This window comes from Coturnix japonica, chromosome 2, assembly GCF_001577835.2.
Source record: "Coturnix japonica isolate 7356 chromosome 2, Coturnix japonica 2.1, whole genome shotgun sequence".
Taxonomy (NCBI): domain Eukaryota; kingdom Metazoa; phylum Chordata; class Aves; order Galliformes; family Phasianidae; genus Coturnix; species Coturnix japonica.
This window is the reverse complement of record NC_029517.1, coordinates 124838655-124850669: the sequence shown is the minus strand read 5'-3', so window position 1 is coordinate 124850669 and position 12015 is coordinate 124838655. Positions and strand designations below refer to the sequence as shown.

At 43.2% G+C, this 12015-nt stretch overlaps 1 protein-coding gene across 18 annotated transcripts in view; it reads left to right on the top strand.

The window, feature by feature from the left end:
- The window catches only part of MTSS1 (MTSS I-BAR domain containing 1), a 112432-nt gene that overhangs the window by 81862 nt on the left and 18555 nt on the right, over window positions 1–12015 (top strand). For 12 of the 18 annotated variants that reach the window (XM_015856248.2, XM_015856250.2, XM_015856249.2 and 9 more), the window contains 3 exons: window positions 874–948; window positions 6699–6710; window positions 11391–11548. In XM_015856248.2, the coding sequence (XP_015711734.1) occupies window positions 874–948; window positions 6699–6710; window positions 11391–11548 (245 nt within the window). The remainder of the gene's footprint in view (window positions 1–873; window positions 949–6698; window positions 6711–11390; window positions 11549–12015) is intronic. The other 6 variants (XM_015856245.2, XM_015856259.1, XM_015856247.2 and 3 more) reach the window with 1 other exon arrangement.

The following is a 12015-nucleotide window of genomic DNA, read 5'->3' as shown; positions in this document are numbered from 1 at the left end:
GTTTATGCTCCACAGCATTAAGGAGGGAGTGGGTAGGAGGGAAGAATCACTTGAGATCCTACAAATGGGGGTGACTCACCAAAGCAGCAGTCAGATTGGGCATTAGTGTGTAGACTTGGGTGCTGTTGGTGCAGCTGGAACCTGTAAAGTTCCCTACCTGCTTCTGTTTTTCCACACATAGAAAAGTAGTAGTATTGACCACCTACATTAGAATGTATATGTATATACATGCATACATACCGTTTATCTTTTTTAAGTATCAGTTTTTGTATGTAGTATAAAATCATACCTGATTCATATTTGGTCATCCAGTGGGCCTGGATTAGTGCTGGAATATTTTCTTCTGGGGTTTTAATTCTCCCAGGGTTTGCAGCTCATCTGAAAATGAGGACAGCAGCAGGGTGCTCTACTTCAGAGGAAGAGCTGGCAGTGACCCTTCCTCAGGCCATGTTTTAGCACCCTCTCCCTCTGCCTGACTTTCATGCTGGGTGGCGATGTAGGATGTTATCCTCCTTGCCCTTATCGATACTTGTTTTTGAACACAGATGTTTTGAGAAACTTGTCATCTCTGTTTTCTATTCCTGAGAGAGAATGAGTGAACTGCAAAGCACTCTAATTTTGTACTGTGTTCTCTCAGGTCTTATTTCTGCAAAGGTTTTGTTTGTTTGAGAAAGCTATGTGAATGTGCTCACACCCTAAAATGTTATATTAAGCCAAACACACGGGTACTGCAAAATGTGAGTTTTGAGCTGCTTTGATTAATACTAGCCATCCTTTTGAGATCTGTGATCTGATATCATAAATATAGTCTTTTCTGTGAAAAGTATCCATTTTAACATCAAATGTGTTGATACAGAGACTGTGTTTTTTTAGAGTACAAAAAAGCCCGCCAAGAGATAAAAAAGAAATCGTCTGATACGCTGAAGCTACAGAAGAAAGCAAAGAAAGGTAACTTGCTCTATACATGTACTGTTAGCCTCTGTGCTGTGCTCGCTGACAAAGACTGAGCAGCAGTAGGACTCTGTTGTAATAGTGCAGCCCTCTGGAATGTATTCCTGATATATACTTGAACACCAGGGTACAATTACTATATGTCATTTAAATCATATTCTGGAACTGCTCTCTACTGTTCTTACACAAAAGCCTTAAACCTGTTTGTACAAAGTCAATCACGTTTTAAAATAGAGCTCTTAGTGCAAACTTACTCCTGTTGAGAGAACTGACATTGGAACGTGACTTGTGCAGACACCTGTAAAATCTTGTGGAATCTTTTGGAATAATGTAAAGATGCCATGATGTAAATGTTCTGTAGCTATTAACATTTCTTACTGGTCTCCCTTTCCAACACCTTATTTATTTATTTTCTTTTAGCAGCCTATAATCTCCTAAATCTTGCATTGTTCCTCACAGCATGAGAAGGTGGTACGGTCTATTGTTGGGGGGGGGGGGGCACTTGGAAAACTAAAAATGAGTAAGAAAAGAAAGGGAGTTCTCCACAAAGGCAGTCTGTTGTAGCTGAGTCTTCTGCTCCTACTGCTCTCTCACCATCATCTTGCCATAGGAGTTACATCACCACATTAGCTGAAACACGCATCACCTCCATATGTGCAGCACTGCCATTGCTGAGGGTTTCATTTAGCAAAGTGCAAACCCCACCAGGCTTTGTAAAGGTGACATGGAGCTTGTGCAGAAGCAGACTTTCTCATTCCCTTTCTGGCACTGGGAAGGGAATGTGCTTTAAACAGCTCTCAGCCTGCAGGTTGCAACTTGCGCAAACCCTCCTGCCTTAAAACTGTCAGCAGAGATGAGCAAAGCAAATGCTGGGGTGGGAGTTATAGCAACTTATTTAATTGTATGAGTTTAAGTCTTTCCATGCATTAACCAGAGGAGGTGAGCTGTTTCTAACTGTCCTTCCTAGGAGGTAATGCTAGCAGGGAGTCACAAGACTGGAAAACCTTTGAATTTTAGCTGTCTGGGCAGAGGAAGGAGGAGGAGAGAGCTGGCAGCCAGAATGTACCTCAGTAGTTTCTGTGTGTCCGTCTGTCTATGGAAAAGTTCAGTGGTCTAAATCACATTGGTCATCTTCAGGGGAACATGACTTTTGTGGTTTTATTTATGGGTGATGTGTAACCTTGTTTCTCGTTTTGTGTGCTGAACTGTCTGGCTACAGACCCGCAGCTTTAGAGGGTCTGTGATATTCCTTCCCTTTCTTTTCCTTTCTTCTCCTTTCTTTACCCTTTTCTGGTTTCATCACTTGTTGCCCCTGTATGGTAGGAGCAACCCCTCAACACGTGGCAGGTGAGAACTGAGAAAGGTGTGCTTCTGATGTGGAGACGAGGAACTGTGTTTTGAACCAGTTCCATCAGCTGACAGTTCCTAGCTCCATCCCCTTTTTAGCCTACTTGGTAGAGTAAAGCTGTCTGCATTCTTGGAGAAGGAAATAGCACTTTCTAGGTTCCTCTGTCCCTCAAGAAATGTGTGCCGTGCCTGGTGAAGAGCAGGTCAGTGCACAAGTGTCTTGTCCTCCTTCAGAATTAACTATTTTTGAGCAGCCCTCATTTTGCTGTCACTTTTATAGCAGCTGCGCTATGATTGAAATGCCTATTTTTTTAAACATCAGTCTTTGGCTTAACTTTCCTATGCTGTGAGATGCTGTTGATGCTTTTATTGAACCGCCTGTATTTCTGTGCTGTATCCCTTGGAATTTGTGTCCCACATAAGGCATTAGGGTCCAGATCGCCACCCCAGTTGAACTGAGGCTGGGTTAGAGCTGATTGCAGCGGACAGCATATGGGGAAGATAGAAGCAATGGAGGCTCCCAGGTAGCCAGTGCAAGGGCAAGGAGGATCTGCCATAGTCCTGGGAAGCTGCAGGTTGTAAATGGCTGTTCTTACAGCCCTGAGGAGGAGAGAAGCAGAGAGACGTGACGGTTCAGAGGGATGTGATGATTCCCCAACCTGCCACCCCACAGGCTCCCTGCACAGCTGAATACAGAAGACCAAAAAAATCAAGTATATTTTCCCCTCTTTTCCCTTTCTATCCCTGCCTTGAAGGAATATGATATTGGTCTGAGTGCGCTGTGAAACGTTGTTGTGCAAACTTCTCTGTGTGTCCCCACCAGCCTGTCAGGTCTGTTCAATGTGTGGAGTAGTGGAACGTATTGCTCCTGCTGCCACTGAGGCACAAGCATAGTCAAGAAAGGGTTCATTTATGAAATGATAAAGCTGTAGGAGCTTGTTTTAAGGAGTTTAAACTATGGGCAGGGGAACTCTCAGGTGAAACCACCTTGGCAGGCTCATGGCTCAATGTGTGGATGTCCTCTGTGCCAGCAGCTGTGTCTCCTCGCGGCTCAGACTTTGTTGTTGTTCTGTTCTTCCTCAAGTAGGACTTTTCCCTTTTGTTTTTTTTTTGTGAAGTCACTGGCTCACCTGTGGGAACTCAAACAACAAATCTGTTCCTTTCCTACTGCTTGGAAGAGTATTTTTGAGCACCCTTTGTGACTGTGGGCAAGTGAGATGTTTGCTGAATTGTGGATTTGCTTCAGATACTGTGACTGCTACTAAAAATGTCTTTGAGGCTTTTTCTGCTGTGACTGGATGCAAAAAGGATTCTTTTCTGCTCTGGGAAGCTACAGATGTAGGAGCTCAGATATAACCCTGTACTTTTCCTCATTCGTGTTGTGGCAGTGGTGTCCTCTCCCTGCAGTCTCCCTCCCATAGCTGAGCACTGCTGCGTGCATGGAGCTTCCTGTCCTTGCCTGCATCTTATTTATCTTTGGGAGAGAACCTGAGCTGCATGGCTTGTCCTAGCAGGAGCTCTGGGGGTTGGGCATGTTGGCAATAAGGGGCCGAGTGCTTTTGAGTTTACCTGCTCTCTGGCTTCTTCATGGTCTCTCTGTTCTGATTCCATGCAGCCAAGTAGAAAGTTCAGGCCTGGTGTTTGAGATCATTTATTAGAAATTCTGTTTGCGCAGCAGTTGTGTTAATTGCAATAAAGGTATTTCCAGAGCTTGACGTAATGAGGAAAACACCAAGCTTTCCAAACAAAACAAAGTGATAGTGGGTTCCTCGTTGGAACATACCTGATGAAATGACAAATCTGTGTGTAAATAAAGGTCTTGGCATTTTTAATGACTAATTTTATTCTTTTTGTTGTCTTTGACTATAAGAAAAATAAAACCTTTTGTAGCCTGAATGGGCTCCTGGTACACCCACCAGGTCCCTGCAGTCTCCACACGTGTTGTCGTGCTCCCCACTGTGCATCCTTTCCTTCCTAAGGCAGTGTGGCCAGTTGGTCCTGTTGTCCACCCCAGCACTTGAAATTAGCTCTCATCTAAACAGCCAAATCTACACAGCGTGTAGATTGCATACATTTCTTAAATTGCGCTTTATTTTCAGACAAGTGTTGGAATCAGAAGTCAGCCCAGCTAACCTGAGTCAGCAGAATAATTATGTATATATTTGCACTAAATTCCATGTTTAGGTTTCTGCTGAGTCGAGGCCTCAGAAGCGGATGCGTAGCAGCTAGAAGCTGTTGAAGCTATATTGAATTCAGAGGAGAGAGAGCAGCTGTGGCTCTGCATGTAACCATTTTGGAAGGTTAACAAAATGCATGACTTCTAGTTTCTTTTTTCTCTTTTTTTTTTAAAAAAAAAGTGTCTAGCTCAAGCAACTAACTTAAAATACAACAAATGCATGGGTAAAATGTGGAGTGCATGTTGACTTTATTCATAGAATCACAGAATGGCCTGGGTTGAAAAGGACCACCATGACCATGTAGTTTCAACCCCCCTGCTATGTGCAGGGCCACCAATCACCAGACCAGGCTGCCCAGAGCCACATCCAGCCTGGCCTTGAATGCCTCCAGGGATGAGGCATCCACAGCCTCCTTAGGTAACCTGTTACAGTGCGTCACCACCCTCTGTGAAAAACTTCCTTCTAATCTCTAACCTAAACCTCCCCTGTCTTAGTTTAGGACCATTCCCCCTTGTCCCATCACTATCCAGCCTCGTAAACAGGGTTCATTCTTTGTATTTTGTTCACCTTGCACAAGAATGATTACTGGACAGGTTTCATGTATACCATTAGGGCAGGAGGTTTGTCTTGTAGGTTTTGTTTTCAGGTTCTTCATGTCACCTTGCTTGCAAGCTTTGAGGAAAAATCCAATGGGATTTATGAAAAAGAATTATATAAAATAGGTAACAATAAAATGACAAGGTTAATATAACACATATGAATGTAAAGACTGAGTTTTGTCTCTGAATTACAGTACAGTACCACCTTGTGTCCTCTGTGTTGACTATCCAAACCAGCATGTACTTCTGAGGTATTCTGCAGCTTGTGAAAGTATTTTTATCAGAGCTCCAATGAAGTTGAGAGAGTAGAAGATGATTATTAATGTAATACTGTCAAAAGTGCTTTTTCTTCTCCCTCCTCCTTATTAGCAAAGGTGACATGTTTGTGCTGTTAGTCTTTGCAGCTGTTTTTGTGTTACATTCTGGTCTTTGTAATGTTGTTATGCTGTTCTCAAGGATGCTGTGCAAATCCTGTGACGCTTAACTAAAAACTGTGAAGCTCTTCAGCATAACTGAGGAACATCTCAGTTCCTAAAGCAAACACTGACTTTTCCATTCGAGCACTTTGCACTCTGTCTGCATTACAGTTGCCCTGTCTGTAGAGGACCCACCTGGAGAGGGTGAGCCCCAGAGTAGACCCTGTCTCCATAGGGACATGGCTTTATTTTCCTCAGCCGGTAGAGTGGGGTATGGTGCCTGCAGTGAGGGCAGGAGGACAGTCAGCATGCACTGTTGGGTCAGTAGGATAGTGCTCAGAAGGAGAAAAAAACAGTGAGCAAACTATCCTTGCTGTTGCAGGGAAAGAAATCCTGTGTGGATGAGGCCATCGTGCCTGAAGGGGTTTTGTGTTTGTTTGCTTTTGCTCCCCCAGCCCTCCCCAGTCTTACAATATAAGCTCTACTTCACAAAAATGCAACGAAGACGTGTTGGACATGAAGAAAAATCAGTGACCAGAGATGTTACTTTGACTCTTTATTTTCATTCCTTGAGTTTCAAATGCTATTTGAAAGTTCCCATTTTTTGACAGTGCGCCAGGTTTATTGCTAAACTTTGTATATATCTTCTTTTAATTAAAATTGTATTATGCTTGATCTTCTTGATGTTCGTCCACATTGCATCAGCAATTAGTTTTTCATTTCATTAACAATCTATTAACGGAATTGCTGAAGGGAACATCAAGAAGCGCTGTGGTGAGTAATGCAGCACCACCTCGAGTTGTGCAAATTGCCAGGTTCTGTGTGAGGGTTTGTGCTTTGCTTCCCTCCATGGCCTGACCAGTGTTTGACAGCTGCCCTCCTGCTGAAGCACGGGTTGCCACATTCTCAAGCGAGAAGCAAAACAAAGTTCCTGAATTGATTTAAATATCTTGAAATAGAACAACACAATAAATAACCGGGAGTTTAATTTATAACAGCTCATCGGAAAGCAAAGCTAATGCATTTCTCTTTATCAGCAATGGAAGAAGTCAAAACAGTGTAGCCCGAAGTGCTGGCTCTCTTGTCTGGGAGCTGATGATAATGTCTGAACTCTAGGATTGCTGATATACCAGTTTGACTTTTTTTATTTTCCTTTCTGTGTCAATTTTGTGTCCTGCAATTTCTCACCATGCGCACCTGCCTGACAGCTGAGGCTCTGGGTAAGTCTGCCGTGCTGTAACCCTGGTGGCTGGTTTATTGTAGCCCTTGCTGTGGCCTCTTTATGGTGTCTGGTCTCTACTAACTGCCTAGACTTTAATTTTTAATGAAACTAAAATACCGCCTGATCTTAACAACCAAACCTTCTTTTGATTTGTTTCTTCTTTTGGCATTTAATTGGAACGCTGAAAAAGAAGACAATCAGAAAGGGGTTATCATGGACTGATAAGTCATATCATGGTTGTGAGAGAAATGGAATAGACGTGTCATCAAGGTGATGTTCAAATAACTGAATATCTTACTGCTAATACGACTTTTAAAGTCTAGAGCTCTAAGTCCTTACTGTTGGTTTTCTTTCTTTTTTTGTAAACCTGTGATCCAACTCCCCTATTTTTCCCGAAAATCGCATGCACCTCTCAACTGATAGATAAGAAATGGCATAAAACTCCATGTTAGGGAAGGGGTGGAAATCAACCTCACAATTGTTTCCTCCTCCGCTGCTTGATCACATCTCAAATCCGTTTATGTTGGAGTGCTGTTTCAGTTTTTGTACTGCAAATTTAATGTGGTTGCCTTGAGATTCTCTTGCAAATGAAACTTGGTGCTTCTGAGTCTGTGAGATGAAAGTCAAACCTGCACTTGAAGGCATAATGATGTAGATATTTAACACTGCCTTTGGAGAAGCCTGGCTTGATTTGATCAGGAGACTCAATTGAGATGACTCCGTGGGCTTCTGGAGCTGGGCACTGCTGCCTGCTGCTTGCACCCTCCCTTGAAACTGCACGTTGTGTTTTCCCTGGTTTGTAATTCAGCCTGCAAGTTTCCTTTGGTAACTCGGAACTTCTCTTTAAAGGTACAGCTTAGCACTTTTGAACATTAGCAGCTACTCCAGTAGCCACCAGAGAGATTTGGTTGCCCTGGATCTAACTGCAGCCGTGAGATTTTCCACCTTTCTGCATAAGAACGCAGAATTCTTATGCTTGAAGTCAAGATCCAAGTTAGTGTATGTGTAGGGCTTGCTGTGTAGGACTTAGAGGGTTGTTCCACCTGGCAGATGAAGCAGGTACACTCCTGTGATGTGGGGATGATTTGAACCTGTTCTGCTTTGCACCGGTACAGGTGCACCCAGCATTTTGTGCTATAGCATAAATTATGCCAAAGATCCATTCTGGATGTTAAAGTTCTCTGCAGTCACCTGGAAGGTATGAGAGGGAGCAGTCTTTGCAGCGAGAACGTAGATAGAGAACAGTAATTGTACCCATAGCAGCTTTAACTTCAACACTCAGATTTGCTCTGAGAACATTTAAAAAAAAAAAAGACATCGTTCTCCTTTGTTGTCCTGACAGTTTTGCTAATTTAAGTCATCTTAAGAAAGTGTAAGTATGAAATAGGGTTGAAAGTCAGCTTTAGCCGCTTTTCTTCTGTCTATTACATACCTTTTGCTGAAGTTCTGTTCAAACAAGGGTTAAGAAGGTGCATGAGGCCTTTAGGAGTGGTTTGCACAGATCACTAAAACTGATCTTTTAAAGCATGTTGCTCCTTACAGCTCTTGCACATCGTGCTAATGATGTGAAGCAGCTGCTCTGACAGTAACATATGAAGACTGTCCTTGGAGCAGCGGTGGATCCCTGTTAATAATGACAAGAAGCAGTTCACTCTGTGCAGCTCGGTGGCTCACACCCTTGTCAAGCCATGAGTCACAGCGCTTTCCTTCCTGGCACAATAGAAGTCAGTCCACAACTTCTGATCCTGTGTTTCCATTCTGCTCTACAGCTCCCATTAGTGAGAGGGGGGATGTGAATTTCTCCTCCCTTTTCAGACTGTTGACTGGTTATCCTGAATGCCCGTGGGTGCATTCTGCAGAGCCCTCCATCGTCATACTCTTTTCTAGCTGACTGCAGATCAGACCTGTCGCCATGCTTGATGTTTTGACCATTTCTAATGCTGTTAATGATGTTTTGGTGAGTCATTCCAACCTGTCTCCAGGAGGTCCTCCACCTCCTTTCTGGAGATGCTTTCTGCTACTGAGTGATGACATTGCTCTGGAACAGTTTTCTGTCATTATGGTAATTGTATTGGTTTGGGAATGTTTCCAGATGGGTAACCTAAAGCCCATTGAGCGTGGGCTAGAGAGAATAATTGATTACTGATGTCGTTTATAACAGTGTGCCTCATAGCCACGAGCAGAAATAGCGCCCCTGGTTGTCACAGACACTGTAGTCAAATGACCTTCTGCTCGTAATTCAAAGGGGAAAAAACACATTTTCTTCCAGTGCTCCATGTTCCCTTCTTAGATAAGTGGTGGAGTCAGACTTAAGGAGACCTGAGGTGGGAGAGGGGCAGAGCGCTGCTGGCCCTTACATCCTTGGTGTCTAGGTGTAGCTGTGCTGTTGAGGGGCTCTGATCTAGGCTGCTTAGCAAGAAAATGGATTACACTGGGCAGAGATGTCATCCCTCAAATTCCTGAGCTGCCTGAGTGCTGTGGGAGGCAGCTGGAGATGCAGAGTGGGAAGAGTTATGCCTGATTTCTAAAGGCTTGGTAAATTGATGACTGCATTATGGAGCTTTCAAAGGACATTAATAAAGCTTTTCTGTACCTAAGAAATGAATTGCATGGATACATCAAGAAAGAGATGTATTCATGCCATGTAAACATCTGACTTCAGAGCCTCATCCCAGTGATTCACCTCAGCTTGTTTCCTGCTCTGAATTATACCCCACAGCCTCAGTGTTCACACTGACTATGCAGGTGTCGAGAGCCCTCCAGAAAAGTAGCTCAGAGGAGTGTCCATCAACTTCCTGACTTGTGTGCAGGAATAAACAAGAAACTTCACAGGGCTGTGGATGATGCTGGAAAGCTATTTTATATACATATAAACATATAGGTACATAGACACACACTGTAGTAGCGTACAGCTTGATCATTATTCTGATAACAGTGCTGAATTCAGTAGGTTGCAAAGGTGTAAATGAGGTTTATTTTTGCCCTGTGTTTTGGGTGCTCTGTTGCACTGTGCCAAGACATGGCGCTCTGTGGGGTCCAAGTAAATTACCCAAATTTACTTTAATTGAACCCATTTTGTCAGTGGAATCTGGTTACTTTCTGAATGTGTGTTCTCACCAGTGCAGCTCTGAAAGTAAGGTTCTGAGTTTCATGAAGAATTTGAAAGAACAGCTCCAGAGAAGTACAGTCATTGCATCTGATAGCACAAAAGGGCCCAAAATGTGCAAAATAGTCTTCAGTCAGAAGGGCCCCATTTGCTTCCTATGGATGACAAGTGAGAAGGCCCACCAGAACCTCCTCAGTTCTTCTCTAAACTGTTTCTGCCATATGCTAATTCTGAGATGGGAAGCTGGTAACCATAATGTTAGAGTATCCTAAAGTTGTTTACCTCCAAACTGATTTTATGACCCCACTGCACCAGTCAGGGAGATCTAGAGGACCGGGCAGTGGGTGTTCATGCTGGTACTTTGGTACCAGGTGGCTGTGGTGGTGGCTGTGCTGGCATCGCTCTGTGCACAGTTCTTTGAAGATGTGTCTCAGGAGCTCTGCTCATGGCTGTCTGGGCTATGTCTAGCCTGGAACACGGGAAATTTGCATGTGTCCAGTCTGTAATGCCTGTAATGCAGCACAACTCTCTTTGCCTCTGTTCCTGCTGTCTTTCTTACTGCTCTGTCTGCGTGACAGTGCTGAGGAGCTGACAACTCCACCTCTCTCTGGAGCAGTGGATAAATACATATGATGATAAGACAAAGACTTTCCTTTGTAACCCTGACTGTGAGTCATCTACATTATGTTCTATAAACATCAAGAGACTTCTTCTCATGCTCATAGTTCTGAATCACCCATGCACAACAGTTACTGTCCATAAGAGTTGATTTTGGGTAGGTGCAACTCACCGTTTTTGAAAGTTCACCAGGAAAATGTTGTTTTCCTGGTATTTAGTAACAGTGGAATGGAGATGTGTCTGGCACAGTTCATTTGCACGTGTTGTTAGTTCTAGGAGGACTGAGACAGGTCTGCACAGCTGAGGTTCTTTAAAATATTTGGAGGTGTAACTGCATGAAAAGATCTTGTGACTACGGCTGTGTTGGCGCAGCGATCCAATGGCTGAGCAGCAGCTCTTCTCAACTGGTGGAATGAGTTTGAGATGTTGATAGTTTTTCAGGTCTGGATTTAGCATTATGAAAGATGTTCTGTCAGTTGCTTGCGTAAAGCACTTGAATCCAGTGACATGTTTCTAACATTTCATCTAGAAGATGCATTCACTCATTTAGTGGCTCCACAGATTATCAATAGGACCTTGCGAAGCATAACAGTAGGAAGGAAGGGAAATATACTTGAGGTTGGTCCCAATTAGTAAGATATTGGTTTTCAGCAAGGATGATATGAAGGGTTTCTTCAGCTAACACCTTGAGAAAGTCCTTACATGAAATGATATATTTGGCTTATTGAAACTTTTTGAATTGAGATGGGTTTCTAGTCTATGCAAAAGGGAAAGTGATGCAATGAAATACTTAATTGAGGAAGAAACCTCACTAATTTGATTTAAGGGAAAACGCTGGTTGAGACTTGAATTGCAAAAGCATGATCTGGCAGCAGCGCTGACTGAAAATAAGTCATTCTTCTTTATAGATCCGCAGTTATGACAAAACATGTTCTTGATTGTTTCCTCATACAGGACGGGGTGACATTCAGCCCCAGTTGGACAGTGCTCTGCAAGATGTCAATGATAAGTACCTGCTGCTTGAAGAAACTGAGAAGCAAGCTGTCAGAAAAGCTCTGATTGAGGAGCGTGGTCGATTCTGTACTTTCATCTCGATGCTGCGGCCTGTGATAGTAAGAGCTCTCCATTTAAAGTTGGTACAGTGCACAAACGGGATGTGTCTAAGAACCTCTAGAAAGATAAAGTTCAGTCTGCATCTCTGGCTGGCAAATGGTGCGAGATGGGCACTTACTTGTAAGCACATAATGTAATCCAGCAGCCACAGATACTGGATGCCTTTAAGAAGACTAATGGGGAAATAGTGGGTACAGATACTTAGCAGAGCTCAAGTTCCCTCTGCATATGAATTTGAGACACTGACAATGAACAGTTTTTTTCCACTGCTTTTTTTCTCATCAACACATTTTAATATAAACCTTCCTTATTCCTACTGCAGTACTAGCTCTGATAAATGTTTTAAGACTTCCCCTGTGCTTATAGTGATGTTACCTGACAGATTGCAGCTTGCTTCCATGCAGTTTTCTGGCAGCTCTTTTCCTCCAACGTGACAGTTTTTTTCAGTTCATTGAAAGGGCTTCAG